Source organism: Alosa alosa, chromosome 14 (assembly GCF_017589495.1).
Source record: "Alosa alosa isolate M-15738 ecotype Scorff River chromosome 14, AALO_Geno_1.1, whole genome shotgun sequence".
Classification (NCBI taxonomy): Eukaryota; Metazoa; Chordata; class Actinopteri; order Clupeiformes; family Clupeidae; genus Alosa; species Alosa alosa.
Genome location: NC_063202.1, coordinates 24727067 through 24754949, shown reverse-complemented (window position 1 = coordinate 24754949; position 27883 = coordinate 24727067). Strand labels below are relative to the sequence as shown.

The 27883-nt window shown below is 42.1% G+C and overlaps 1 protein-coding gene across 7 annotated transcripts in view; it reads left to right on the top strand.

Moving 5' to 3' along the window:
* The window catches only part of gria2b (glutamate receptor, ionotropic, AMPA 2b), a 46844-nt gene extending 20298 nt beyond the window's left edge, over positions 1-26546 (top strand). Inside the window, exons 4-16 of one of the 7 annotated variants that reach the window (XR_007195629.1) lie at positions 9540-9736; positions 13256-13309; positions 13433-13591; positions 14706-14873; positions 15318-15422; positions 16001-16108; positions 16860-17066; positions 17473-17840; positions 18866-19064; positions 19240-19487; positions 20816-20930; positions 21436-21550; positions 23350-23478. Coding sequence is in view for 6 of the 7 variants with exons in the window: in XM_048262643.1 (XP_048118600.1) it covers positions 9540-9736; positions 13256-13309; positions 13433-13591; positions 14706-14873; positions 15318-15422; positions 16001-16108; positions 16860-17066; positions 17473-17840; positions 18866-19064; positions 19240-19487; positions 20816-20930; positions 23350-23565; positions 24183-24350 (2312 nt within the window). In the remaining variant the exon portion in view is untranslated. Of the gene's footprint in view, positions 1-9539; positions 9737-13255; positions 13310-13432; positions 13592-14705; positions 14874-15317; positions 15423-16000; positions 16109-16859; positions 17067-17472; positions 17841-18865; positions 19065-19239; positions 19488-20815; positions 20931-21435; positions 23600-24182 lie in introns of those variants that run through there. The other 6 variants (XM_048262643.1, XM_048262639.1, XM_048262638.1 and 3 more) reach the window with 6 other exon arrangements.
* Positions 26547-27883: the final 1337 nt, after the last annotated feature.

Here is a 27883-nt window from a genome sequence, read left to right as displayed (position 1 = left end):
GGAGTAAGAAGGGCAGTAGCCCGAAACGTTACTTGGGTGATTAAATAGTCAACGTGGAGCTTAGTGTGCGGATTCAATTTTGTTCTTCTATGTTCTACTCCTGAGGAGTTGTCTGCGTTCTGGAGTTGCCTGGCTTTATTGTTTTTTTTTTCTCTCTCTCCACCTCTCTCACTCCTCTGTCTCTCTGTCTCACTCTCTCCTCTCTCTCTTTCCCTCCTCTCTCTGCTCTCTCTCTCTCTATCTCTCTCTCCCCCGCCTCTCTCTCTCTCTTCATTGCTTCTGACTGTTTTTATTGCTTGCTCCAGCGCGGTGTTTATTTAAAAACCTCCATGCTGGCAGTCCCCCATATGCTGCTGTGTTGTGGGGGCTCCAGTGTGGTCGGTGTGGCGTGCCATGTCCTGGGCTTCAGCCAGAGGAGAGGGAGAGCTGGAACAGGGAGACGATCCACGCCACACCACGCCACGGCGGAGAATAGAGAGTTCCGATTGCCATCTCCGTGCCGACCCTCTGCCACTGGGCATATTTCATCATCGCTTGTTTAATTAGGTTACATAGACCTCATCCCCATGGCAACTGAGTATGTGATGTGCATCTCAGTGGTTGGCTTTGCATGGTGTGTGTGCGTGTGTGTGTGTGTATTCATATGAAATATTTATAGGCCAATTTTTTTGTTGATGTTATTAAGGGGTTACCGTGGTTGGTGTGTGTTCATGTATGTGTGTGTCTGTGTGTGTGTGTGTGTGCGTATGTGCGTATGTGCGTGTGTGTGTGTGTGTGTGTGTGTGTGTGTGAGGAGTCTCCCCTTCCGTCTCATCTTCCACAGGATATGCAGTTCCATTTTTCTCTGACTGACTAACTTCACCCATACACTGGGGCTGCCTGTCTCTCTCTGTCTCTCAAATTCAAATTCAAAACGCTTCATTGGCATGACAATTCGTAAAGAAAGTGTTGCCAAAGCATACAGTGTCTATACTCTCTCTCTCTCTTTCACCAGCACCCGTACACTGGGGCTGCCTCTCTCTCTCTCTCTCTCTCTCTCTCTCTCTCTCTCTCCTTCACCAGCACCCGTACACTGGGGCTGCCTCTCTCTCTCTCTCTCTCTCTCACTAGCACCCGTACACTGGGGCTACCTGTCTCCCTCTAGCTCTCTCCTTCTCCCTCTTTCTATGACTAACTAACTATAGGAGGCTCTGTTTACTTTTCTACCAAAGGCAAAGAACTTTCTCTCTCCTCTCTCTCTCTCCCTCTTCTCCTCACTACAGGACCATCTGCTTGCATCTGTAATCTGTACCACAGCAATGGGCCAGGGAAAGCCATTAGCCATTAGTAACGCTCAATTACTGAATTATGACTTAATATCACTTGTCACTTTGAGTGTCATGATTAGAGGAGAGCGCAATCTCAGGGCAGAGAAAGAAAAGAAGTCATTCATGGTGTGTTATCATATCAACATATCATCATAGAACTACAGATCATTTCAATGCACCATGGGAAATACTGAGAAGTCATTCATGGTGTATTATCATAGCATATTATCATGATAGAACTACAGAACATTTCACTATATCACTGCATCTATCAGATGCAACCTGTTTGTTTTATTTTGTTTTGTTTTGTTTGAAATACACTCCACATGAATCAAGTTGCAAGTGGAACTTTTGATTTTTGTCCACTGATCAGATATCTACATGTGAAAGAAGATTTATTCATATGTTTCATTTGGACCATGTGTCTGCATTCCAGTTAAAGGAGAATTCTAGAAATTGTTCACATAGATCTTTGTTTTCCGAGGTCACCGAGCACTGTCGGTACAAACCCCCAAAAAACCAAAACAATTGGTTCTACCTAGCTCTAGTTACTACAGCTAGACCTGCCAGACAGCTTCAGTGCTACATTCTGGGGTCATGAACATGGGAGCTCATGAACATGCCCCCAGAGTGTGACCTTGAGAAACAGAGATCTATGTGAAAAATTGCCGGAATTCTCCTTTAACAAATGTGGTTCAGAACGTTTTCACTGCAGACAGTACTTCCTTTAATTAACTATTTGGAACTTATCTTATGAGGTAAGAATTTCCTCTGTGAGAGAGCAGATAATAGTTCCGTCAGTAGTAAAGAGATTTTCCCACAATTCTTTAGGGTACTTTTTTTCCACTGCAATTAAAGTGGTATCAGGCAGCATGTAAATCTTGCGTTGTCAGGACATTAGGATTGCTCTCTCTGCTAATTACATCTTAGTGTCCTCTGGTCTGCATCTCCTAATGGCCACTGTAGTTAAAAACACAATAGAGTTTCAAACGCAGCAAAGAGATTGAAAACAATTAAATTACTCAGCTAATGCTGACTAGTCACAATCCTTTCACATGTGTGTAAAAAAGTTTCCTTGTTGCAGAGTTGATGCGTGAGTTAGGTTCTAAATGGATTCTAAATGGATGGTGATGAGAGTGTAACAGTATTTGATTGACTAATGTGTGATTTTACTCATCATGTCTGTCATGATATGATAAATGATTCACCTATTGCCATCCGGAAGCATAAATGTAATGTTGGAGCTACGGGGCGGGGTACAATAAGTACAATAAACGAACATGGCTGAAACCTAGAACAGGTCTTGTGTGTACTCAATACAACACATCGAAACATGGTGTCAGAAGTAAAGTACTACAAGAAAATAAAGCGACAATAATTGTACTGAACATGGAAGGATTAAAGCCACCTGCAAGGACTTGATCTACTGCACGGTAACTTGTCCGAAAACTGGAGGAGATTTCGCCAAAGATTTGAGCTGTATTTAGACGCACCGGGAAGCCCTAGCAAGCCAGCCAAGGTACAATCTTCACTATTTCTTCATATTGCCGGTGAAGAAGCGGTAGAAGTGTATAATACCTTCACGTTCGAAGGACACAGTGAAAAACATAAGCTGTCGAAAATAATGGAGAAATTTGAAGAGTACTGTAACCCGAAAAAAAACATAACTTATGAGAGGTATAAGTTTAATCAGAATTGTGGCAAATCGAATCACTTTCTAAGATGTGTAGATCGAAGAAAGTGCATGCAGTTGATGATGACGTAACAGATCAGAGACCTAGTCTGTTCGTTGGTGTAGTGCAAACGCAGACAGGAGCAGATGAATGGACAGTTGACTTGAAATTGGAGCACAAACATGTGAAATTCAAACTATACAGGTGTTCAAGCCAATGTAATCCCTTACAGTCTGCTGCAAAGAATGAGAAAACAAAACATTCTAAGACCCACAAATGTGAAACTGTCAACTTACACAGGAGACAAAATATCTGTGAAAGGAAAGTGTAACTGGACAGTGAAATACAAAAAGAAAACACATGTACTGGAATTCATTGTTGTGAAATCAGATGCTAAACCAATATTAGGAATTAATGCATGTGAACAAATGGGGCTCATACAGAGAGTGATGGAATTGAGCAAAAGTGATAAGATGGATATCTTCATGGAGTATGCTGATGTGTTTGAGGGCATAGGTTGCCTGGAGGGTGAGCACACAATCCGAATAGATGAAAATGTGGTTCCGAAAGTTCATCCCCCTAGGAAAATTCCAGTGACCCTGAGAGAAAACCTGAAAACAGAACTGAAAAGAATGGAAAAAATGAAAGTAATAGCAAGAATTGAGAAGCCCACTCAGTGGGTCAACCCCATTGTGATTGTGGAAAAGTCTAATGGGAAATTTAGAATATGTTTAGACCCACGAGATCTCAACACAGCGGTAATGAGTGTACACTACCAGCTACCAACGGTAGAGGAAATAACTAGCAGACTCTCAAAAGCCAAATACTTCACAGTGTTGGATGGAAGTTCAGGTATTTGGCAACTCAAATTAGATGAGGCCAGCTCTCGCCTTTGTACATTCAACACTCTTTTTGGCCACTTCAGATTCCTCCGACTCCCATTTGGGGTCAACTCCGCTCCCGAAGTCTTTCATAGGATGGCGAGGCAACTTTTTGAAGGAATTGAAGGTGTTGAGACATACATTGATGATCTTTTGATTTAGGGAAAAACAAAAGCGCAACATGATTACAGACTGCGGCAAGTGTTAGAGAGAGCAAGGGTCAAGAACTTCAAGCTGAATAAGGATAAATGCAAGATGGGCTTAGAGAAAATCAAATATCTCGGTCACATCTTCTCAAAGGATGGTTTAAAACCAGATCAGACCAAAATAGAGGCTGTCAGAAAAATGCCCACTCCAGAATGCAAAAAGGATGTGGAGAGATTTCTAGGCATGATTACTTACCTTGCAAAGTTTATTCCAAACATGTCACAACATACTGAACCATTGCGTGTTCTTACCAGAGATGATGTTGCCTGGCAGTGGGAGGAAGAACATCAGCGCGCATTCAACAAATTGAAAACAATGCTCACTGAGGCCCCCTTGCTCAGATATTATGATGTCAGGCTACCAGTAACACTTTCTGTTGATGCATCTAAAAGTGGACTGGGTGCTGTTCTACTTCAAGAAGACAAGCCAGGGGCTTATGCCTCGCGTGCGTTGACTGAAACAGAACAACATTACGTGCAAATAGAGAAGGAGATGTTGGCGATTGTGTTAGGAGCAGAGCATTTTCATCAGTACGTTTATGGAAGAGAGGTCGATGTACAATCCGACCACAAGCCACTCGAAGCAATAATGAAAAAGCCATTGAGCAGTGCTCCAGCTAGAATACAGAGACTATTAATGAGATTACAAAAATATCAAGTGAACGTACAGTACAAGCTAGGAAAGGAGATGTATATAGCTGATTATCCAGAGCATTATCCAGAGCGTACTTACCTGAGACCGGCTCACCTGATAAAGAAATTGAAGCTCAGGTGCATATGGTAATGTCAAACTTACCTGTGTCAAATGAGAAACTAGATGAATTCAAAAAGGGAACAAAAAAGGATGTGAGTCTGACAAAACTTACAGAGACAGTACTAAATGGATGGCCTGAAATGAAGAGCCAAGCAGCAAAAGAAATACAAGGATATTGGAACTTTAGAGAGGAAATCTCAGTTGTGGATGGAGTTTTGTTCAAAGGAGAATGGCTCATAGTTCCAGCAACAATGAGAGCAGAAATGCTAAAGCGAATTCATGAAAGTCACCACGGCATAGAAAGCTGCAGACGGAGAGCGAGAGAAGTGCTTTTTTGGCCGTGAATGTCACAAAGCATAACAGAGATGGTGAACAACTGTGATGTGTGCAGCACACATCAAAAATGCCAAACCAAAGAGCCATTACATCCACACAGTGTTCCTGAAAGACCCTGGCAGAAAATAGGTGTTGACTTGTTTACCTTTGATCAACAGGAGTATCTACTCTTAGTGGATTATCAAGTTCGTTGAAGTAGAGTGGCTGAGATCAGATACAAGAAGCACAACAGTCATTGCCCATCTGAAGTCACAAATCGCCAGACATGGAATTCCTGAAACAGTAATTTCAGACAATGGGCCACAGTTTAGTTCACGTGAATTTCAAGCTTTTGCGAAAGAGTGGGAATTCATGCACAAAACCTCAAGTCCCCATCACGCACAGTCAAATGGAATGGCGGAAAGAGGAGTGCAGACTGTTAAACATATGCTTAAGAAGGCTAAGGCTGATGGGAAAGATCTGTCTCTGCTGAAACTGAGAAGCACACCCATGGAGGATATTGGAGCATCTCCAGCCCAACTGCTGATGGGTCGAAGAAAGAACAAGACTTCCGATCACATCAGAGTTGTTGAAGCCTCGCATGGTAACTACCCCAGTACAGCAGTTGTTAGAAAGCAGACAAAGGAAGCAGAAGAAATATTTCGACCAAAGATCCAGACCTCTTCAGAAACTTCAGGTTGGCGACAATGTAAGAATATGGCAAGATGGCACATGGAATCCAGCTGCAGTTACTGGACTTTCTGAGCAGCCAAGATCTTATGTCGTTCAGATACCTGAGGGACAGGTGTACAGAAGGAACAGAAAGTTTCTAATGAAATCAAAAGAACAAAGTGACACACCAAGGAAAGACGCCGACAACCAAAATGTGACTCAACAAAATGCGTGTGACAACACAGATAAAAAACGATGAAATGGATACTCAAGCACAGAAAAGAGATGTCAGTCCCACAGAGCTCTCCAGTCTACCTGAGAAAACTGCAAGTGGACGAGTAAACTCAAAACCAAGGAGGCTTATTGAGGAGTAGTTCTATGATTTTTCCTTAAGTTTAAACAATGTCAGTTCAAAGGACAGTGTTATGTTAAATGAACGCCTGGTAAAAAAAGAAATGCTGTTGTGTTGATACATATTTGGTATGTAATGGTAGACTATATACAGTGTGACTGAAGTTCTTTTGCAGAATGTAAAAAAAAATAAATAAAAAAGGAGATGTCATGATATGATAAATGATTCACCTATTGCCATCCGGAAGCATAAATGTAATGTTGGAGCTACGGGGCGGGGTTTAGTACAATAAACGAACATGGCTGAAATCTAGAACAGGTCTCGTGTGTACTCAATACAACACATCGAAACAATGTCTACATGATTGGCTGGACCACTGCTGTGGGAAGGAAGGGTTAAGGGTTCGGTGATGGAAGGCTGATCAGCACATGTCCATGTTGAAGATACTGCAGTATCTGATTTGTTTTTCTTTGCTTCATCTGATTGGTTCCTTATGCATATGCTGTAGTTGCATTCACAAGGATGAGTTCATGTAGGGTCTATTGCGTGATTCTCATATACATTCCAGACATGCAATTCAGACCCTGAGGAAATGCTACCCTGGAATGCAGATAATATAATAATAATACTCAACGTTGGCAAGAATATGGTGAACCTATTCAATATAAGCCCTGTCACATTACTGCCCTGCCCATGTAAGAATACCTCATTTGAGCATCTATTTATATGCCTAAGGGCCCTGTGCTCCCTCACACATCTTAACATGAAAATCACCATGGGAAATATTACTGTGCATGTATAATGCACAGACATGTCCGATTCCCCATTGGATCTACGCCAGATGAGCATCGGATTACGGCCGCATCAGGGCCAGATTTGCTGCTGAGGCTGATGCGATCTGGGAAATGTATGCTCCATGACTAGTGGAATCAGGGGGGATGTTAGAGATGTTAGTGTAACACAACCCCTCTGGCAAAATGGAGAGGAAAAAATAAAACAACGATAAAAGCTCTCCTCCTCCTCTATGAGCCATCCAATAATGAGCAACATGGGGACGGTCCAAGAGGCAGAGTGATATCACCATGGGAACCATCGGTTATAGAATAGAATAGAAAAAACATGATACAACAGAATAGATATTTGTACATTCATAGCTTGTATTCTGTAGAAAAGAATAGTTATTTCTACAATAGGGAGAGAACCCATTATATTAAAGCAAATAAACATGATCATGTCACATGTAAAGAGCTCTTGTGACCGAGTCAGTGTGAATCTGGAAGAGATGTGTCCGTAAAGGGCTCTTGAGTCAGTGCGCTTCTGAGCTGACCTGTTTTAAGCAGTGTTGTGAGCAGTGAGTGATTCCCATACTGTGTGCAGGATCTGTTACAGAGGTCTGCGATATGCACAGGAAGGGCTTGATGACCTAATTTAGCGTGAACACAGTACTCACTCTGAGTCATTTGATCTGGCCCCTCTAACGAGATCTCTAACAGCCTTCCTGGTAAATAAGCACACAGGTCCTGAGGTCTGGCCTTTGGAGTTTCAGTTTCATTGTTTGTTTTTTTTTATCTGAATGATGGTCCTCTATACATGCATGAGTATGAGATCTTGACACTTTACTATGTGTGTGGTCTATGAAACCCTCAGGAAAACACACAGAGCTTTGGGTCATTGGGGGACATATTTTTCTAAATAAAAATCTTCATACACGACAAACTCTAGGATTCTAAACGTCAGCATATTTAATGAGCTATGATATTTTATGTCATTCTCTCTCTCGTTCTCTCTCTCTCTCTCTCTCTCTCTCTGTCACACACTCATCCCCCTCTCTCTTATATATGCTAATTCAGATACACAATGTACAAGTGTCCTAAAAATTATTATGGAACTAGCACAAACCTTCATCATCAAGGACATCTCTCTCTCTCTCTGTCTATTTCTTTCTCTCTACCTCTCTTTGTCTAATACACACCATACAGACACACACACACACACACACAAACAGAAACACTTTCCACAGCAAATAAACCTGACTGTGTAGAATGTGAGTGTAGTGTGTGTCTCTGTGTGTGTGTATGTGCTGTATGAAACATCTCACATTCATACCACCCACATACTGTCACAGCCAGGACCTCTTTCGCCCCCACACACTTCCTTTCATAGAGAGAGAGAGAGAGAGTGAGACTATATCCAGACACCACCCTGCTCTCACAGCTGAATCAATTATCTGAGCAACTTCTCGCCCTCTCCAATCATGATGACAAAAGAACAAAGACAATTCACATGATATGTAGTGTCCTGATCAGCGTTTTGACTATGACAGAGCATAAATATGTTAGGCATATCTGTTCTCCAGTTTTAGCTCCAAAGCAGAGCACAGGGCTAGAATTTATGCTGTGGACAGATCCATTATCTACGCTGCTCTTAAACTGCTCTTGTACCGTCCTCGCCACTTCAACAGCTAGACTCACAGCACAGCAAGGTCGAGAGACTATTCAGCAGACTCAGAGGCGGTTCCGGCCTGGGTTTGATCCAGGTCGGACCCAGGACTGGTTTTGGCCCACAACTGCACTGCTTCTAGCTGTTATCGGGGAAGTAAAAACATTCCAGCCCTTATCGGCATCAGAAGCTGAGGTTGAAACGTTTGCTCCCCGGCCAACCTGACTATTTCATTTTCCCACTTTGATCTTGAAAGGTCAAAAAGTACACAGTTATCACAAGCTCCTCTTCAGGGACAGAGAAAGATATTTCAGCTCACAGATATTTAAAGTCACATGTTTGGGCTTGCTTCTCCATATCTGATAAAGAAAGTGTGTTACTAATCTCCGCTATATTACATAACTGAAAAGGAAAGGTTTGCTTTTTTTTCAAAAGAAAACTCAGAATCAACTTGTGCACCCACATCTTCTCACTGCAGTAAGTGTAATGTCAGTTTGGGATTAAATAGGCAGAAACTCTCATCACCAGAGCTGAAGACATCCTCCTAGTGTGAGCACATTTGTCGCTGTCACATTATTGCAGGAGAATCATAGTGACATAAGTGTCAGATTTACAGATTTGGTGTTTGTAGGATCACTTAGTTTTTCACTGAAGTACTGCAAACGTTATTCTTCAGGTAAAAGTAGCATTCGTCCATTAATTCATTCATTGATTCATTCATTGTCTAGAACCTCAAAAGTAGGACATCAAATATTTCTCTCAGGAGTGCTATGGCACTACAGCGCCCAGACCAGATGCTGGTTCGAGTCCGACTCGGGTCATTTCCCGATCTCACCCTATCTCTCTCTCTCTCACTTGCTTCTTGTCAGCCTCTTTACTGTCCTATCCATGAAGGCAAAACAAAGTATTTATCTCCTTCTTGTGTGTTTGTTTGGGCCAGGTCTGACCACACTCCAGGTGGTGCTGGACACAGCGGCGGAGCGGAAGTGGCACGTGACGGCCATCAATGTGGGAAACATGAAGGACGAGCGCAAAGATGAGGCCTACCGCTCACTCTTCCAGGACCTGGAGACCAAGCAGGAGAAGAGGGTCATCTTGGACTGTGAGCAGGACAAGGTCAAGGACATCATGGAACAGGTACGGTAAAGGGGCTGTCCTCTGCCTCCTCTCTGTTTGAGTACCTGCTGTTATAGCATGCATCTGCAGGTACAGAGCTGTGCAAGAAATGACCCTCATCTATGCAACATCTTACACCAGGCTCGGACTGGTAATCTGTACAACCGGGCAAATGACCGGTGGGCCGGTCCACATGTGGGGATTTTTTTTTTTTTTAAAGTTATTTAGCCTATTTGCGGCCCGTCATGTAGGCCTAGGCCTAGCCTATAAATGCAGTTGCATCCATTTGGCTTGGGGGGTGACAGGTCAATCATTTTGGCCTCTTCATGACAGGTTCAGTGTGTGTTACGATCGCGCCCATCTGCCCCACCCCTCAAGTGGATTTGTCCAAGCAGCCGCTAGTTCGAGTGCATGGGAGCCTAGGCTGTATAAGTGCCCTCCGCTGGCTGGTGTTCACATTATTGCAGTTTAACCGTAAACAGCAATCAGAGGTCTAGTTTTATTCCATAAATATATTGTTTTTATAGACGTTAGTTGCACGCGCTACCAAGAGCTCATTTATTGCACCGTGTAGGCTACTGTATTGCGGTTCTGTCAACATAAAAAAAAACCTACGGGTAGCCTACAATTTTCGCACAACTTGGTGGAAAAGTGTAGCACAGGTTAAGCTCTCGGTGGGTGCAAACCGTGTATTTCTACACGCCTCTGTTCCTGAGAAATCCCAAGCTAAACAGTGGCTAGTTTTCATCAAAATCGCTGTTTTCTAGAAATGGAGCTATAACGTCTTTCATGAAATATGAAGTGTTGCCTGTTACTTACTTGTGTAAACTTTCCGGGAAGTGATCAGCAAGATCTGGCGAGACTGCCACCTAGTGATAGACCCACGAAAATGGCCTGGTTTTGACCTGACGTGCATGCGTCACTGATTCGACCCAAAGCGGCAACCGAGTTATGATAAAATTTCCAGATAAAATGTCCAGATTGTGCGTATTCATGAGTTTTCGATCGTCATATATTTCATTTCCATTAATCACAGAGTTCCCAAAATCACATATAAGGTGTGTTAGAGTGTCTAGTATCGTAATTAAAAAAAAAAAGCTAAAAACGTAATATTAAGTTTTTGGCACTCAACGCGTGCACTCAATGAGTTAAAGAAAACCGATTCATTTTTGGAGCTGATCCTACTCAAAAGGAACTTCAAAGTATTTCCAGTGAAAGTGAAACTTGGAAAGTGGTCTCTCCACCGAGTGTTACATTAGATGCAATCAATCGCAAGTCGATGCAGGTAAAAAGTAGGCTATCAAGTTCAACTGTTAGGTTAGTAACGAAGGTATTGCAAAATGTGATGACGGCACACAAACTAGGGCAAAAACGTTTAGTAGGCTATACACTTGTGGTGATAGCCTACAGTTAATGTGAATCGCGGGCTATAACCAAAGTAAAGGAGAAGATTTGCACCAAATAAAGGCTGTGTTTGTTTCTACAACATGTTGGCACAAAACGTAATTTCTGTCAAATATGACGATATCCATGTTCAGTAGCCTATATTTTTCATTTAGTCAAGCAGTGACATGTGGTTTAATGCATGGGGTAACATGACGTGAGACAGACAGAAGATAAGCCTGTCTTTAGTAGCCTATCCCTGAATCCTGTCCCTCTCAAAATCCCGGAGACACCCCCGGACCCCAGTGTTATTGTGATTAGGCTATAGGTCCAAATCTAAATGTCAGTTTATGAAGTGTTGCTACAGCATAATACTGTGTGTTTGTTATTTATGGGGGGGGATTTTTTTTTGTGGGGGGGGGCATCGGTCCAGTGGTGGGCCGGTCCAGGAGAAAATTGCCAGGGCCGAATTTTGCTCCCAGTCCGACCCTGTCTTATGCTAACAGATGCTGTGATGCAGATGCTGACAGCCCCTGTGCTTCACTAGCCCCTGCGCTACATTAGCCCCTGTGCTACACTAGCCCCTGCGCTAGTCACTGTGCTACACTAGCCCCTGTGCTTCATTAGCCCCTGTGCTACACTAGCCCCTGTGCTACCTGTGCTACATTAGCCCCTGCACTACACTAGCCCCTGTGCTACAGTAGCCCCTGTGGCTTGCAGCCTCTGGGTTTGCCCACATCCTATGACAGAGAAAATGTCCAGGTCCGCAACTGTTCGTAGAGTATAAAAAGTGTAAAAGATTGGTCTAATTTCTTCGAATGTACGCGCTGCCATCACGCCGCACACTTTCCACGAATAGAGCGGCTTAGTTATGTAGGTGTAGCCTGACTATTAGATGATGGATTTATCTGAAACTTTGAAACACAGGCACATGTTTCTACCTGCATTTGTTAAATAATAGCTCATAAAATGTTATGTCTGGTCCTGTGCTTTCTCTCCGTTGTGTGGTTGGAACTGCAAATGTTGAACATCATGCTGTCGGTAAAGTCAGCTCAGCCATTTGTAAAATAACTCAAATTTATTTTTGCTGAACCATAGATATGAATAAATATTTGTTTTCATCAGTTCCTTTCATCAGGGGAAATTGTTATTAGGTTAGACAGCAGATATGTTTTGAAGGACTTTCCGCTCCAGTTGTTATGTAAAGACAGAGAAATGTTTTTGGATTGGGGGCTTTGATTTTTAGTTTAGTTTAGTTTTTTCTTGTTTTTCCTGTCCTCCACTCCATATTGTGATGTTGTTTAAGAAATCAAGGGAAGCGAAAAACGGAGTAATCGGGGCGCTTTGTGATGAGCTCCAGGCTGCACTTTATATGAAATCATTAGTTGAGATTGCACAGCATCACTGGAGGTAAAGGCCACAGCACTTCCTCCGAAACCGGCTTATTTATCTGCACTGCCGAGGCCCCAAGGGATGGTTAATTGATTTGTATTTAAAGCTTGCAGGACTCTTTCAAACAGCGCCGGGAATCAATGCGTTTACCTCTTTATCTTCACAGCATCCTCCTACGTCACACATTACACAGGCACTCTCTAGAAACATCCACAATTAAGATTCACAATCATATACGGTATTTCATCACTCAATTGTGTTTGATCTGCCAAATGTGCTCTCTGACATTGCCGATGTGTACCATGAAAAAGAATTGCTGTCGTGCCAGTGAAGCTGTGATAGCTTATCAGTGTATCTGTATCACCATTATTATGTATTACATAGTTTCTGAAGTTATCCGTTCTCCAAAAATAAGTACTTTGGACTGTGTAATCACATGTGTAATACCTTGTCATTGTAATGTGTATTATCCTGTACTGTATAAAATTACCATGTAATACAGTTCTGTAAAAGATTCAAAGCTTTGATACACTCATTAGTATTATGTAATAGACACAATATTTTCATACATGCTGCTGTCAACAACACTGAAAGATTAGATTTATTAGAGATAAGTCCCATAACTGATCTTATGAACTAAATACTTTGAAATGTTCCTATTATATAATGCTTATGTCCTTAGATGTATAATAGATGTCCAGACAGGATGTGCTTGACGGTGGACTTCCTGTTTGGTTCTTATTAAATCCCTGTCGTCCCCTCCAGGTCATCACCATCGGTCGACATGTGAAGGGATATCATTACATCATTGCAAACTTGGTGAGTCACGCGGCCCTTCTGTACAGAACATGTCATCACAGGCAGGAGGAGTTGACATCTATATTTATTTTCTCTCTGCCATTCTGTGTGTGTGTCTGTGTGTGTGTCTGCTTTCACACTCAGGGCTTCATGGATGGAGACTTATCAAAGATCCAGTATGGAGGAGCGAATGTCTCTGGGTTCCAGATTGTTGACTTTGATGACCCCATGGTATCCAAGTTTGATCAGATGTGGGACACACTGGAGGAGAAAGAGTATCCAGGAGCAGACAGTAAAATCCGGGTAAGCTGGGCCCATTGCACTGCATTCGGCCCAGTTCTGACCGATGGTAGTGGATAAGGAGTTGGGTTTGCATGCAGTAGCCTGAAAAGTTGTGTTTGATACCCAGCTGCCACCGGTGTGCCTTTGAGCAGAGCAACCTCGAGTTGCTCCAGATAATCTGGCCCTGCTATTAATTGAAATCTGCAAGTCACTTTGGATAAAAGTGATGGCCAAATAAATAAAAATAAATAAATAAAGGTTTTCATGGCTTTAAGTAGGGGTCAGTGACTGAGTCACTCCAACCACCAGTCGTTAACAGCTCCCGAAATTGTTCCAGGGCCAGACTGTCTAATCAGGGATATGCTGTCCAATCAGGGCTAGTCTTATATATGTTTCAGGACCAGACTGTCCAATCAGGGCTAGGCTTATATATGTTTCAGGACCAGACTGTCCAATCAAGGCTAGGGTGTCTTTAAGTGTTTGACTTGGTTTAACAGTGTTCAACTCATACAAAAGGAAACTGAAGTTGTTTTGTTAGTCAATGTTTGCCATTTAATGTTTTTTTGTTTTTCCTTTGCTTGCCTTCTTGCAAGGGAAATCCAGGGAAAACTCAGCAAACCTCATTGTCTTTTGTCTGATTACCATAGCATTGTTACGCAAGAGAACAATAAAATGTTTGTCATGCAGTAAGATAGATGGTTATTACCCAATATAAATAGCCACGAGTGCTTGAGGCAGATGGAAGTGTGTGTGCCAGTGCACTGCATTTACCATGAGAGGACATCCATCCAAAACGGTTTCATAACTGTTGGATGATTAAGGGGTAGATAGAAGAGTTGTTATGGTGCGATACATTTGTCCAATGTGCTCATCTTACAAGTAGTAAGTTGTCCGAAAAACAGGAAGTTACGGCACAACCCCCTAAACTCGTCTGACAAGAAACGATCTCGTACAAGTCAAAGGACCCCCAGTTTTATTTATATAGCGCCTTTCTCAGACTCAAGGTCATGTGCGTGTGTGTGTGTGTGTGTGTGTGTGTGTGTGTGTGTGTGTGTGTGTGTGTGTGTGTGTGTATGTGTTGGCATAATGTGTGTTAATGATTGTGTGTTCCATCCCCACGGTTCTAAATGGATAGTACACCTCTGCGCTGACATATGATGCGGTGCACGTGATGACGGAGGCCTTCCGCTACCTGCAAAAACAGCGCATCGACATCTCCCGCCGCGCCAACACTGGAGACTGCCTGGCCAACCCAGCTGTGCCCTGGCAACAGGGCGTTGAGATTGAGCGCGCTCTTAAACAGGTGACGGGCACTGCCATACAAAAGGCGGAAACCTTACTGTGACAGAGATTACTTGTGCCACTGAGGGACAATAACAGGTTCCAGATATGACACCTTACAGTAGTACTGACAGGGTTTTACCTCACCCAAAAAACTGTTTAGACAAGACCAAATTCAATTTAATATACAGTATGTGTGGTTATTAGAACCGTGATTCAGTTGACTGAAAATACTAGGAAGCTGTTTTTTTTTAACATGTATTTCATTGTATATTAGAGGTTCATGTTAGCACCCCCTCCAATACAGGCAGGCTGTCACAAATCACAAATCCCTAATACTGTTGTTTTTCACTTTCCCTGTCTTGCCATGCCAAAAGCATAAATCATAAATCTGACTGTTCATGTGTGGAAATGTTGTTTTTTTGTTTTTGTTTTTGCTGTGCTGTCGATGCCGTGGTTGTCTTAGGTGAAAGTTGAGGGACTCACAGGAAATATCCAGTTTGACCAACACGGGAAGAGAGTGAACTACTCAGTGAATATCATGGAGCTGAAGAATAATGGACCAGTCAAGGTAGAACAGCATCCTCCAGCATGCACACACACACACACACACACACATACACACACACAGTGAATATCATGGAGCTGAAGAATAATGGACCAGTCAAGGTAGAACAGCATCCTCCAGCATGCGTGGACTGTAACACACACACACACACACACACAGTGAATATCATGGAGCTTAAGAATAATGGGCCAGTCAAGGTAAAACAGCATCCTCCAGCATGCGTGGACTGTAAGATTAGGATGTGCATTTGACAGGTGAAATAATGAGATGGTTAAGCAGAAAGCATCCCTATTTGAAGATGTTACAATTGGAGTGTATGTGCCCATGTGGGCATGTGTACGTGTGTGTGTGTGTGTGTGTGTGTGTGTGTGTGTGTGTGTGTGTGTGTGTGTGTGTGTTTGTGTGTGTGTGTGTGTGCGCGTGTGAGTGCGTGCTTTGTGATTTGAAGTGGCTGCCTCATCCACTTTGAAGGTTCAAAGCCTCATACTGTCTTTTCAGGATCCATTGTCATGATATAAATCTGGTTCATATGACTAAACAACACGTTCACTTCAACTGAATGTCTTTTTGTCTCCATGCAGATTGGATACTGGAATGAGGTTGACAAAATGGCGGTCACAAAATCAGATCTGTTTCCCAATGACACCATGGGTTTGGAAAACAAGACTGTGATAGTAACAACAATTCTTGTAAGTTATTTTCTGTTGGAGTGTTAGATTCCCATAGCTGGATAATGCTTTATAATTAGGTGTGTTAACAAACTATTCACAAGGTATTACTAAATGGTTAGTTCTAGCTAGCTGTTAAATAACATTACAGGATTGCTTACACATAGTTTATAAGCCACTGGAAAAACACATTGTAATTGCTTAATAAACAATTGACAAATTATTAATAAATGGATAGTTATACATTTATTAGCCATGAGATAAAACTAAATTACTTACAAACAGTTTATGACACTTAACAAGTATGCAATGTTTAATTCATGCATAACACAGGTTTATAAATGGTAAGCCCACACCCTATATTAATGTCAAAAACTCTATATAAACTCTATGTAAACATTTCATTTTCATATCCAAACACACTTGGATGCCACATTCTTTATCCGAGATTTGAACCCGAGTGAAATTCCTATGATAATAATAATAATAATAATAATAATAATAATAATAATAATAATAATAAGCTTTATTTGTATAGCACCTTTCATACACAGAATGCAGCTCAAAGTGCTTTACATTTGAAGCATGTAACACAATAATAGTCAGTCAGTCATTATCAATCACTTTGATACAACATGATACAAAAATCTGTTTGTGTTATGCAATGTCAGTAGATGTTACAAGTCCTAAGGCATACCTGTCCCTCCACAGCATCGGAACAGTATTCATCCCACTATCTCTCTTTCTCTCTCTCTCTGTCTTTCTCTTTCAGGAAGCTCCATATGTGATGCTAAAGAAGAACGCAGACATGTTTGTGGACAATGAGCGGTACGAGGGCTACTGTGTAGACCTGGCTGCTGAGATCGCCAAGCACTGTGGCTTCAAGTACCAGCTCAAAATTGTGGGAGATGGGAAGTATGGCGCTCGTGACGCTGAGACAAAGATCTGGAATGGAATGGTTGGAGAGCTAGTTTATGGGGTAAGGAGAACAATCTGTGTTTCTTTGGGTGGTGTACACAGCACAATTGCTTGCCTATCGTGTTCTAAAAGCATAAATCATTAATATGCGGGAATGCTTGCAGATCTAAATACTTTTCAGCTCTCTGAAGTGTTTTGAAACCTACTCAAATGCCTCTTATCGTCTCCCAGCAATTACAGCAGATTACAGATGTACCTTGTTAGCAAAAATGTGTTGAAAAACTGCTGTTAGCTAATTGCGGTGATGTTGAGGCTACTTGGTAATACTTCAGCAAGAGCACTTCATTACAATATATAGTAGAATACACTGTGATAAACTGCCAGTGTTCTGCCGGAAAACCTTACATTGAAGTGAGGTGTATGTTGCTGTGCTGTTAAGCTATTTGCTTCTTGAAACTCCTTGGCAGAAAGCTGATGTGGCGATAGCACCTCTCACTATTACCCTGGTCCGAGAAGAGGTTATTGACTTCTCCAAGCCTTTCATGAGCCTGGGCATCTCCATTATGATCAAGAAGCCCCAGAAGTCCAAGCCGGGGGTCTTCTCCTTCCTGGACCCGCTGGCTTACGAGATCTGGATGTGCATTGTGTTTGCCTACATTGGCGTGAGCGTGGTGCTCTTCCTGGTCAGCCGATTCAGCCCCTACGAGTGGCACACAGAAGAGTACGAGGACGGACAGATCCAGACCAGCGAGTCGACCAACGAGTTTGGGATATTCAACAGCCTCTGGTTCTCCCTGGGGGCCTTCATGAGACAGGGCTGTGACATCTCACCCAGGTGGGTGGACCATGATCCATTGAATCAAAACAGAATGTAGCTCCCAGACTAATTTAAAAATGGCAACCAGAGTCTTCTTCAGGCAAACTCACTCTACCAATTTTTGTGAACCATGATCCATCCATCTGTTACACTGCTGTCCATTTCCTTTTGGATTGTTGAAGCCCATAGCCCAGCTGGGGTCAGCCCTATGTTCCCACAGCCCAATTTTCCCACAGCCCTATGTTCCCATATTTCTAAGATTTTTCTCAAAATTAAACCCTATGTTCCCACATTTCTTGGACATTTTCAAAATTAGGGTTAGGGTTAGGTTTTGAAATGTTAGGGTGGGAACATAGGGCTGTGGGAACATGGCTGTGTGGAAGCTGTACTTCTGTGGTTCTTAAAGTTCCATATAACCATCATGTTAATTTAATTTGTTTTGGTGTCACACAATCAGGCCTTGTGATAGTGTTAACAACAGGGCAACTGCCATTAAGCATCATGATGAAGGCAATGAACTCTAGATTTGTTTTTGACAAAGAACACCCACAACTCTGCCTTGCAAAGCAAGTTAAACTGCAGCATGGCCCATGTTCATTTCATGGATTCGGTTACAGCAAAGCCCAAGTGATAGCAGATGCTATCTGCTGCGACACTTTGGAGGGGACACGGTTCATGTCAGGGGAAGGGTGTGTATCCAAAATGTATTTGTGTTCGCAAAGTTGCCTGCCTCCAATAATATATGAAACCTAATGAATTTTTTATCGCCAATTATAAATTAAACAGATCCTTATTATTTGATCCCTCTAAAAGATTAATCAAACGTGGGCTTGAAACACTTTTTGTTAACACTCACCGTGTCATCCATTAGCATGTCCTCGTCATGTGGTAAATGTTTAAAATGGTTTTGACATGACATAGTTTCTAAGGAGTTCAAGTTAAGTTTTGTACTGCATGAGCATTAATGTATTATTAAAGTAAGACTGTATTCAGTCCACTGTAACGTTCCTTGTTCTTTGATGTGTTCGTATGTCTCTCTGTAGGTCTCTGTCTGGACGTATTGTCGGAGGTGTGTGGTGGTTCTTCACCTTAATCATAATCTCGTCCTACACGGCTAACCTGGCTGCCTTCCTGACTGTGGAGAGAATGGTGTCTCCCATCGAGAGCGCCGAGGACCTGGCTAAACAGACTGAGATCGCTTATGGCACGCTAGACTCCGGATCAACCAAAGAGTTCTTCAGGGTAAGATTCTGAGCTGGGTTAGCCTTTTTTAATGCTAGCATACCTCACAAGGCTGAAAGGTGTGAGTCAACCATAACTAAGTTTGCCTTCTACTTTAATAGTTAATTATGAGTATTATCTGATAGCTGAATGTTAACTGAAAAATTTCTTTCTGTCTTCTCTTCTCCACCACCAGCGTTCTAAAATTGCCCTTTTTGATAAAATGTGGACATACATGCGCGGCGCAGAGCCCTCTGTGTTTGTCAAAACGACGGCCGAGGGGGTGATGCGGGTGCGCAAGTCCAAGGGCAAGTACGCCTACCTGCTGGAGTCCACCATGAACGAGTACATCGAGCAGCGCAAGCCCTGCGACACCATGAAGGTCGGGGGCAACCTGGACTCCAAGGGATACGGCATCGCCACGCCAAAAGGATCTTCATTAAGGTGGGTGGAATAGTATAACAATGTGTCCAATGTTGTTATAGTATCCCACCTACCCTGATGTAGCTTTGCTAAGTCCTCTGGTTTGTATAAGGAGATGCAGGAGTCAAAATGACCCGCCTCCTTCAATTAAAATAAAAGAGATTGCAATTTATTGCAAAATAAATTGCAAATTGATAAATATATAAATTTAACACAAATCTCATTGAAAATACAACCATGCACGTTGTACGCCAGAGTGAAAAAATATTTACATTAATCAATCAATTTGGTATTTGATACATTTGATTATCAGTTACAAATGGTTGTCATGCTTATTAGCAACAAAGCCATATACTATTGATCTAGACGGACAAGGGTGGTGTATTTGGAGTATGTTGTTGTCCAGTTGTGTCCTAATATCTCTGTTTGAATCTTTGACTGTTTGAAGATGTGCTTAGCCTCTCTCTTCCCCTCCCTTCTTTGTAACCATGTTCTGTTTCTCATGTTTACCTGCTTCATTAGAATGAACTGTTGTGAAATGTTTATTCTCAAAACCCCTGCCATACACATGTTTGTTTAAACATTAAACCTGATATTTGCTTTTGAAGTTGAATTCGGCCATTAAAACACCAAATTTAGTCTATCTAAGAGGTGGCATGGCTGGGGTTTCCATTACTCTATCATATGCTGAGGTGTTCTTATGCTCTTGGTATAAATGTGCTGACTTGTCTCCGTAGATGCTTATAGTTCCCGGGCAACTCTTAAACAGTCTCCATCCTCTCTAATTGGCTGGAACCTCTAGCCTATTTAATTGGAACAGTTACCCTACCTAATTGGCAAACACTCCCTGTAGTCTTTAGTGATGTTTACCTGAGCACAGCCGTTAGCAGGGGTGGGTGGGTGTACTGTTGCATGCATCTCTCTCTCTCTTTCTCTCTCTTTTATGATCTGTCCACTAGCTGCAGACGCTCTTCTGCTGTTTCTCTTTTAGACTCGCGGGCAGGTAGAAGACAAAGAGTGCACCACTTTAGTCTTAGAGCTCCCCACCCATAGCTTTTACTCTCTTTGCCTCTTCTCTCTGATGAAGCTAAGGTCTGTCAGTGTTTGTCTTTCTAATGTATCCCACAGACACAGGCTAGGGATATTACTTTTACTATCTGCGCTACAGAGAGACATTTGTGTGGAGTAACCTCAGCACTGGGGAGCTCTTTTTCAGCTATTATTATTGATCAAAGTCATTTCAACACTCTAAGTGAAATAGTTAAACACATGGACAAAAATAATGACAGAAAGGAAAACAATTGAGAAATGGCTCACCCTGTCTTACAAGTATGTTTTATCGTTTCAAGAAATGCGGTTAACCTCGCAGTTCTAAAACTGAATGAACAAGGCCTCTTGGACAAATTGAAAAACAAATGGTGGTACGACAAAGGAGAGTGCGGCAGCGGGGGAGGTGATTCCAAGGTCAGCCCCAGAGAGCATGATGGGTAATTCACTGCAACTCCAACAGTAAGCAGCAGACTCACACGGAGAGCCCAAACAAATCACCATTAACCTGAACCCCGACAGCGACAACAAACTGACGGCAGCCATTTTGAAAATGGCTGCCACGTCATAACAGAGGTATAAGAGTTAAGGCAGTCAGGCCTACACACAGCTTGCTGTGGGACCACTCATAGCAAAACCCCTTCTGATTGGCTGGCGTTTGCTTGTATGCACGCCGTATTGCTGTTTCTGCTGCTTACTACGGGCGATACGTTAATGCACATTTGGCTCTGCTAAAGTCCCTTTTGCTTAGGCCAAATGGCGCATCAACGTCTTGATCGCCATGGTGAAACGAACAGAAAAGAACAACAACAAAAAAAGAGCAGGAAAAAAGAATCTAAGAGGAAGTTGAATCAGTGTATTGTTAATAATAATAACATAAAATAACATTGATAATGTTATTTATGTTATTCCCCACGTGAAGAATCCCAGTAAACCTTGCAGTATTGAAACTCAGTGAGCAAGGCGTCTTAGACAAGCTGAAAAACAAATGGTGGTACGATAAGGGTGAATGTGGAGCCAAGGACTCGGGAAGTAAGGTCAGTCTCTGCTGAGTCTTTGTGATCAAACACACTTGTCTAAAGTGAGAATGAGCCATGTGCTTTGTAATGACAAACACACAGTCTCTTAATGCTACATGCACTACTAAGCCTATACACTGTTTGTACAGTTAAAGCATGAGAAGCACTGGCAAGATGTTGAACTAATGCCTGCAGACTATATGACTAACGCTGGCGACTGCACTTATGGAGACTGCAGCCACGTAATGCATGTTGAGCCAGCTCTGACATGTGCACTCCCTAACCTCTCACACATACTGTGTAACATGCCCTCTTTTCAGCTCCAAAAGACCACTCACGGGAGCCAGTCACAAGAAAGACATGAGACATGCTCTAGGTTACAATGAGACAGACCACAGACACATGAGGCACTCTCTAGGTTACAGTGAGACAGACCACAGACAAACTATAGCTCTGGTGTTCCCTTGCGCCTGGTTAAGCCTAGACCATCTATAAGGGTGTCCAAGATGTTTTAGTGTCAGTTTGTTTCTCAATGTGCGTATTTGTAAGTGTGTATGTGTGTGTTTGTAGTTGTGTTGTCATGTGTGGTGGTAGTATTTGTGTATCTGTTTTAGAAGTAGTCTGTGTGTATGTCTGTATATGTATATGTTTCAGTTACTGTGTGAATATTTGTGTTTGTGACTGCTCATGTGAAGTGAAAAGTACGCTTGTGAAAATGTCTATGTATGTCAATGGAGCCAACACAATCTAATTCTACAACAGATGAACTAAATTATGTCCCAAGGAATGAGTGCAGAGAAAGCTAGTGCCACACATACAAAACAGTAAACTAGGAGAGCCATTGTTTAAACAACTAGATCCTCCTCGTGGGGCTACACCATAGTCCAGATAACAAATGGGCAGAAGTGATTCATAATGGCATGTATGCATTAGGGAGAAGTGAAGAGTTTATTTTGAGGTCTAGTTCACAGAAAAAAGCAAAGGTTAAAAACAGAGCAGGCTAGATTTGTAGTTCCATCTGGTGATTAAAAAGCACACCTTAGTCCCTAATTCACATCTCCAGAACAGAGGTAGGGCATGCCAGACTCATGAAATGCTAATTTATTCACTCCTGGTGTCGGGGGGAATAAATAGCGTGTGCCCAGCACATGGCGTTCTGATGAGGTTTCTGTAACTCTCACAGAAGAGACGGATGTGCGCCCCAGGCCCTGTGCGACTGAGCCATGTGTGTGTGTGTGACCGTGCCTCTCTCTGTCTCCACCACTTCCTGTCGCTGTGTCTTAATGCTGCCCTCCGACCCGCACCCCATCCCCCTGAGCCCCACTGTCTTGGTCATCCCTATACATGGCCATCTAGGAGTACGCCATCCCCAGGGGTCCATCTAGACAGGCTGCAGCCCCAGCACGGCTAGCTTTTAGCTTTTAGCTCAACGCCGCTAGCCAGAGTCAATCCAGACACGCATAACAGACAGACACTGCAGCTTGTTCCTGTTGCATCAGCTAGCAGCCCAGTAGCTTTAAGTTAACTCTACGGATTATGCCGTCTGCTACTAACTCCCGATTGCTTTACTAGTTTGAACCCATACAACACAAGCAGCCACACACTGTTAGGAATTCACTAGTCATGCTATACATATGCTGTAGCTAAATGCTATTTTTTTAAATATAATTGTTGAATTCAGATCTATGTAACTGTAAGCACTGTCAGAGTATTTTGCTAATGTGATGATGCAATGTTGTTTTGCATGCCTGTTTGACCCCTGGGGTCGTGACCCCTGCCGTGGAGGCCCTGACGGTTGTCTCGTGTGCGTTCCGCAGGAGAAGACCAGTGCACTCAGCCTGAGCAACGTGGCTGGCGTATTCTACATCCTGGTGGGCGGTCTGGGCCTGGCCATGCTGGTGGCCTTGATCGAGTTCTGTTACAAGTCGCGCGCCGAAGCCAAGCGCATGAAGGTGGCAAAGAATACACAGAATATTAACCCCTCTTCCTCGCAGAATTCACAGAATTTTGCCACTTATAAGGAAGGGTACAACGTGTATGGGATCGAAAGTGTTAAAATTTAAGGGGGTAGGAAAAACGGTCGTCATTGAGTCAACCCCCTACACGTCTCCATGCCCCCTATTCATTCCCCGGTCAGTGTATGAAGTGATGACCTCAGGCCAGTCTCTCGTACTGTTTGTAACAGTGTTATAACGTTAAGCCCCCCCTCCCCCACCCCCTTAGCTTAGAGCTAAGCTAACCTGTGTTAGACATTGATTTCTCCCTAAATGGACACCTTCTGTTTACACCTCTCTCTCATCCTCTTGTTTGACTGTTTCCTCTCATAATGTGTCTGCCTAGTCTTCTGATCTACTGTAGTTCCTGCTTGCTGGACTTTAGATGGATAGTTTGTTTGTGTGTTTTGTCATTGTTGTTTTTCCTTGTTGCTTTGCTTTGTTCTCATTGTACACCTGCATCATCATGTGTATTCTGTTCTGTGCAGTCATTCTAAAATTTAAACTGACAAGGGGAGAGAGGTGATGATGCTAACCTGTGGCTATGTTTTGTGTGCGTGTGTGTGTGTCTGTATGTATACACACGTGTGAATGTGTGTATGTGTGTGTGTGTGTGTGTGTGTGTGTGTGTGTGTGTGTGTTTGTGTGTGGTATAGATGACCTTCACGGACGCGATGCGGAGTAAAGCGCGGTTGTCCATCACGGGCAGCACGGGGGAGAATGGGCGAGTGATGACTCCTGAGTTTCCCAAAGCAGTGCATGCGGTGTCCTATGGTGGCCCTGGGGGCATGGCCATGAACGTCAGCCTCACCGATCTCTCCTAACGGAACACTACACAGCCAGTGCCTTACGCTCCACAGCAGTCTCTCCTGTTATTCTGCCACTGTTTATTTCACATACCACCTCCTCTCTCTCTCTCTCTTTCTCTCTCTCTTTTCTTTTGACTGCCTTTATTTCATATCCCTTATCTCTCTTTCTCTCTTTGTTTTCTGTGTATTTCATCTCTGATTCCCTCACTCTCTATTATCTCGTATTGTCTTGTTCTGTTCTTTCTCTCTCTCTTTTTCCTATTTACCTTGGTTGAATGGCTTTCAGTTGATATCACAGAGATATTTTTTTCTCTGTCCTTTGTCAAAGAAAGGCCCCCTTCTCTTATTGGTATTGGATTCTATGGATACAAAGGAATGCCTTGTCTTTGTGCACCAACGACATCATTCCGATCCCTTATCTTTTAAAAATGTTGATTTTATTTCATTTATTAATCTTTTTGTGATCTGGAGATGCAGTTTGACTGACGTCCACAGCTGCTCTGGAAAGACCTGCACTTGAAACTAGGAGATTGGAATGATTGGGGTCTCATTGTTACGACACATCTGTTTCCGTAGCTACTACAACAAGATTATGAATCCATTTTAACTCAAGCACATGTGACTTCATCTGCATCAGGATGTGAAAATGTTTTCTTCTTTTTTTTAATAAAATTATAATAAAAAAACTAAAAATGTTTTTATGTATTTTCACAAACAGATGGCTTTTAAATAATGCTTACATACCAGTTAAAAATGTGTGTTTAATATATATATATATATATATATATATATATATATATTTTTGAAAACATGTAAAAAAAAATATTAATACTTAATAAAAAATACAAAAAATACATAAAAATAAAAAACGGCCTAGCTACTAGTATAATATTTTTAAAGCCAAATATGTTACTTATTGGGGTGAAACACTTAGGTCATGTAATTTATGTTTTTTTTCTCTGTGTCTTCTATTTTAACATTCAGTGGAAATATGAAAAACAAATCTACTTAGCAGTGCTTGACATTTAAAATCACATGTCTTATTTTTTGTATGCTGTTTCCCCCCCTTTTTTTGGTGACACAGTTCTTTGTTTTCCTTGTGTGTGTTTGCTTTAAGACATTTTTGCTGTTTGTGTTTTCTTTGCCAAGGGTCAGGGTAGCAGTTTCACTTTCAGACATTTTAAAAGCAGTTTACACATTATGAATGCAAAAAAATAAATATGACATTACTGCATATGTTTTGCTGTGACGTAGGAGTATACACATCAACAAAATTGCCAAATAATCTGGCGTGCCAAAAGTAGACATGACTATAGTCCCAAGTATAGCCAGTCGCTGTCATCAAAATGAATGTAGTGGGCGCATTCTTTAAGTTTTGTAATTAAATGTACAGTTTGATGGCTAGTGCAGTGGTTTTTACTGACAGGCTTTCTGTTATGTTTTAAATCTGATCGCAGTGCAAGGTCATGTTTGCTGCATGTCACATCTTATAATTTCCTTTGCAATGAAACTGTTATCTATTACCGTCAGAATAATCTGTTATCGGTGAGATGTTGAGTTTGTGAGACAATAATGACAAACTTCTAATGGATTTTCTCATCTACATCTCAATATCCTCCATGCTCCAGTTTTGGACACTTGCTGTGCCCTTTCAAAAACTTAATTTAATAATCTTTATTTTCATTTTATTATTTCCGTTGACAGTGTCATTAAGCTGTATGCTTGTAATTGCAATTTAATCAGTTTACAATTGTAATGACATGTCTAATATACAGTAGCTAAATATATATACATATATATAAACATACATATACATATATTACAAATTAATCCACTCTCACAGCATTTAGATATTGTGAGAATGTATATTTTTAAGTCCCCATACAGAATTTAGATTGTTTTTAGCCCTTGTTCCACATGCCACCAAGCCTTGGTACATGTCCCCTGTTCAAAAAGCAGCAGGAACTTCTTTTGTATCACAGGATTTGCTTTCTCTACAAACACAAAAACATGGGCGCACACACGCACACACAGTGCTGATGTTTCTCTGCGATCATGTTCACCAGTTAGTCTCGATTCCATGAGGTTCTGTTCATTAGGTTTCCAATGCCACTGCATTTCTGGACAACATATTTGGACATTTTGTAAATGAATGTGTGCCAACTCGTTTTATTTTTGGGACTCTTTCTAAATAAAAAAAGTGACTAATAATCCTGCAGTCTGGCTGATCATTACTCATTCATTCCCACCTCAAAAGATTTCCAAAGATGATATTCTATATTTTTTACAAATCCACACTGATAGCTGTTAACGGAATGTGTCCCTCATTCTCCATATATCCATATGGTCCAAAACCCATCTAATTTCCACAGACAGTAAATCTGTGCTGAAAAACCCAGTAACAGGGGCATCTCTTCCATTTGATTTAGTTAAATATGAGAGATGCATGTTGCATAAGTGTTCATATTCGGACTTGTGTGTGTGGTTTATGCTTGCTTTTCCTGTCACTGAGTGAGAACAACATATTCAACCCCTGTGTCTAACATAACGGCTGCTGTTATATGTTCTGCACAGAGTTCATTGTGTTCCTTTGTCTTGACTGAAGAGAACACAGGATTACATAACTATAGCATAGTTATTTTGTATGGCGTGTACAAATATGTTCCATATTGTAGTTAATTGGCTTGAAATAGTAGCCTACTTTTGTTTTGATGTCATTAGGTAGATGAACAGTTATGCCATCCATGACTTGTCATTGGTTAGAAATTTATGACTCAGAATTATTACCATATACAAAGGAAAATAGAATGTCCAGGTCAGTGTGATAGGAGGTTATGTGCACAACCGCTATGCATGTTTACATGGGCAGAGCTGCCGTGATTGCATGAGCTCAGATGCATGAGCCCAGCGTGCCGTAATGGCATTTCAGACAGCCGTCCTTCGAGAGAGCAGTCATAACAAGCCGTCTGGAGACATCGCAAACACACTCACAGTCATAACAAGCTTATATGAGGACTCACTCGACTTCAACCGACACAGTTAATTGCCCCAAAACTACCTTTTTTACGCCTTGATAAGGTGCCTCGTCAGTAAACATTTGGCAGGCCTAAATGATTGACTAGCAGGAATAAGTATTTTTAAATGAGGCTCCAGTTGGACCTGTCTGGCTTTGGTGCCATCTTCATTGACTACACTAATCCCTTGTGTCGGACTGAAATAACGCCTCCAAACACAGCGCCTGGCTTTTCCTAGACAAATACAAGCCTTCAGCCTTTAGCATTCTCCAAGGTGGAGAAGCTTCACAGCACAGGGCACAGGTGGGCAGAGGAGATAGATAGAGAGAGAGAGAGAGGGGGGGGCATCTTTTAGAAAAATATATGCTGCAGTCAGACAGCTCAAGGAGAGGAAGATGAGAGCAATCAGCGAAAGCAAACTAAATGTAGACAGAGAGAGAGTGGGGGAGAGAGGGAAGGAGGGAGAGGAAGAGAGAGAGAGGGAAAGAGATAGGTCCTTCACACCTGTTACCAGCTGAGCTACATTTCTCATCT